Raw genomic sequence first — 3547 nt, forward strand, 5'->3', positions numbered from 1 at the left:
CAAAGAATTAATAGAAACACATTGCAGAGACAGGAACAGCAAACAGCTCTGGCAAGTAATTAACGGCATACTCGGCAGAAACTCACGCAGAACCGCAACGTTCATTGAGACTAACGGTAAAATACTGACAAAACCTAAGGACATTGCGGAACATTTTAATGAGTACTTCGTTAACAAAGTACAGAATCTTACATCACAAAGTCCTGTCGACATAGATAAAGTCACTGCACCGGTTAAGGACCTCATGGCATCAAAAAACTAGTTCTTTTTCCTTTCATGGTGTAACAGTGGGCTATGTACATGATTTGCTAAAATTCACTTCCACTCAGCAAATCCACGGGGTTTGACAACATCGACAATACGCTATTGCGAATCGCCGCCGATTACATAGCGGGCCCAGTTTGTCACATTTTTAACTGCTCTATACGACAACAGATTTTCCCCACACAATGGAAAAGAGCTAAGATTATACCTCTTCCAAAGAACAAGTCTCTTCCTTTGACAGGCCCCAACAGTCGCCCGATTAGTCTCTTGCCTGCTCTCAGTAAAATACTGGAAAAAATATGCAACAAACAGATACAATCCTACCTTGTCTCCAATGCTATTTTGTCTGACCATCAGCATGCTTACAAACAGCATCATTCCACCGCAACTGCACTGATTGAGTTGACGGACAAATGGTTTGACGAAATTGACAAGGGGAACATGGTTGGCGCGGTGCTTTTAGACTTCAGTGCCGCATTTGATGTGGTCAACCATCAAATATTACTGGCCAAGCTGAGAAGTTACGGCTTTGCTGACTCAGCCGTCTGCTGGATGAGCAGTTACTTGGGAAACCGCATGCAGGCTGTTTATGTAAATGGCGACATCTCTGCTTACACAGAGATCAATAGCGGTGTTCCACAGGGTAGCTGTCTGGGCCCACTACTGTTCTGCATATATACAAACGATCTACCCACAGTTGTAAAACGCTGCGACATTGTATTATATGCAGACGATACAACCCCGTCAGCTGCTGGCCCTAATACCGCGGATATTCAGACCATTCTTCAGTCTGAATTGACGCACATCAGCGACTGGGTTCAAGCCAACAGACTAATATTAAATGTCGACAAGACCAAGTCCATAGTCTTTGGAAGTAGACACAAATTAAAACACAATCCTACCCTACAGCTTTCAATGCACAATAAGCCGATTGAACAGGTAGAGCAGGCGAAACTGCTAGGATTATTTTTAGACCAGCAGTTAACCTTAGCCCAACACCTTGACAAGGTTAAATCCAAAATGGCAAGTGCTCTAGCAGTAATTGCTAGATCACGTGACTTTCTCACGGGTGACACGCTAAAGACAGCAACTCAAACACTTGTCCTGAGTCATCTGGACTACTGCTCCTGTCTTCTGTCGTCCAGTTCTCAGTCTGAGCGGGTTGCAGATTTTACAAAATAAGGCGGCTAGGCTTGTGTTAAATGCAGAGTATAACTGCAGGATAGACGAACTGCACAGTAGATTAAACTGGCCAAGAGTTAACGAAAGACTTTACACAAACACACTCTCCACGTTCCACAAACTCCTGACCACTGGCAAACCTGTTACTATCTACAATAAACTACGCAGAATCAACAACACACATCAACACAACACACGACTTTCACAGGCGGGGGGCTTTAGACTACCAAAACCCAGAACTTCCTCTGCTACTAGGACATTTCTGTACAGGTGCACAAAATCCTACAACACTTTCCCACAACACATCAAATCATCCGCACCATCAGACTTTTAAAAAACACGTCAAGGACAGGTTAAAAACACAAACATACACAAACAGACCCCTGCAGCATTGGTGGTAGCATAGTAACTTTTAAAATGTAAATATATAACTTGTATGTATTAATGTAAATGTAAATATATAACTTGTATGATTGACCTCTGACCTCTCAAACAAGCTTTTACCTCGAGCTCATTACTTGGTGTATATAGAATAGGATAGGTTAAATAAGTAATTAGTTACAGGTTGTTGTATTTTATGTATAGCAGTAAGAAGTGTACGTCTGTGTTATAAGTCTGTAACGTGTTTTAAGACTCCAGGAAGAATAGTGGGTATAAGTGTATACTCACTAATGGAGATCATTCAAATAAACATAAACCTTACGTTTGCACCCTGAGCCCCATGGGTTTCCTTCATGCCCCTCGTTACAGACACACTGGTTGGGACTGGTGGACGCCGTGCCTTTGGTGCTGCTCTTAGCCGGGCAGGTCCCCGGGCATCCCGACACGCTGGGCGCCAGGAGTTCCTTGTAGCGGCCTTTCGGACACGCTGGAGGAAGGACAAGGTTTGGAGAGTGTGAGGGATTAACGTACAATCATGTCATGTAGATCACGTTAGTTTTATGTCCTTGAGGTATTCTCGTATCAAGGTACTCGTTATACCATGATTTTTTGTTTGAATTATTATAGAGGTCAATATGTGTGTTTTCCGTGGCCTAAACTTCAGGTAGGTGAGTTTTTATGCCCCTTTACTGTCATTCTCAGTCTTTGCTCTACAAAAAAAGAATGAATGAATGAATGAATGAATGAACTTTATTGCTCGACAATCGTACATGGTACAATGTGTGGCAGAAATACAACAATGCTACAAAACTAAACTATCTTATTGCATTTCTTACTACAAACTACTATTTAAACAGTATTTGAGTTACAATATGGTCATGGTCTCGCTTATGAAATAAAGTGTACAGAAATTGGCCTACGTAAGCAGATATGGTAGTTGGACATGACAAATTTCATGGAATGTATGCCCGTCAACTTTGACATATTACCCACAATACATCACGCTGCGCATGCACACTTGAAATTGTGAACGAGCTTATTGGATTCTTGTGCGGTGGAGGCGCCCAGTTCAAATCTGAACTGGCGAGGACCCTGCTGCATTGAGCCACCCCATAATGTCTCTTATAATGTAAATATACTAACGCACTAATGCACTTGTCTCGTCTTTAGCACACATAAAATCAGTTGTTTTATGTTCCCTTCTCGATTATCCTTTTTTCCCTTTGTTTTTTATGTACCGGTTCACAATTGTAAGTAACAAAACGAAACGGCTGCCAAAAGTCCTACGCTGTATAGGGCTCGGCAGTAATGAAGAAGAAGAAGATTAGAGTTCAAACCTACCGGTGCACGGTGCCCCTCTGCCGGTTCCGTAGTATCCAGGCTTACATGCGCACTCGTACTCCCCGGTCTCGGACCCGCAGGTGCACTCGGAGTTCGACCCGCAGCTCGGTGAAGAGCAGTCTCCAGACGTCACTCCGTCAGTCACGTACCGCTTGGAGTAGGGATCTGTTGTATCCAGATGTCATCAATGAAGTATGTAAGTATATATCAAAATGTTTCAACAAGAGAGAGAAGAAGCCATTAGAACCTAGATCGATACCACTTTATATAGTTTTTTTTTTAGCATTTTATACCTTAGACTTGATGTTAGCCTTTCTTTATTATCGTTGTTGTTGTAATTTCTTTCTGGTACATTGTATTTTGTTCATCTATGCATTTA

At 42.3% G+C, this 3547-nt stretch overlaps 1 protein-coding gene across 2 annotated transcripts in view; it reads right to left on the minus strand.

The window, feature by feature from the left end:
• The window catches only part of LOC109479998 (sushi, von Willebrand factor type A, EGF and pentraxin domain-containing protein 1-like), a 45844-nt gene that overhangs the window by 37557 nt on the left and 4740 nt on the right, over window positions 1-3547 (minus strand). For both annotated transcript variants that reach the window (XM_019782096.1, XM_019782097.1), the window contains exons 5-6: window positions 3169-3333; window positions 2150-2314 (exon numbers count right to left, since the gene is read on the minus strand). In XM_019782096.1, coding sequence (XP_019637655.1) covers window positions 2150-2314; window positions 3169-3333 — 330 coding nt within the window. The remainder of the gene's footprint in view (window positions 1-2149; window positions 2315-3168; window positions 3334-3547) is intronic.

This window comes from Branchiostoma belcheri, unplaced genomic scaffold, assembly GCF_001625305.1.
Source record: "Branchiostoma belcheri isolate BF01 breed outbred unplaced genomic scaffold, Haploidv18h27 scaffold5, whole genome shotgun sequence".
In the NCBI taxonomy this organism is placed as follows: Eukaryota; Metazoa; Chordata; class Leptocardii; order Amphioxiformes; family Branchiostomatidae; genus Branchiostoma; species Branchiostoma belcheri.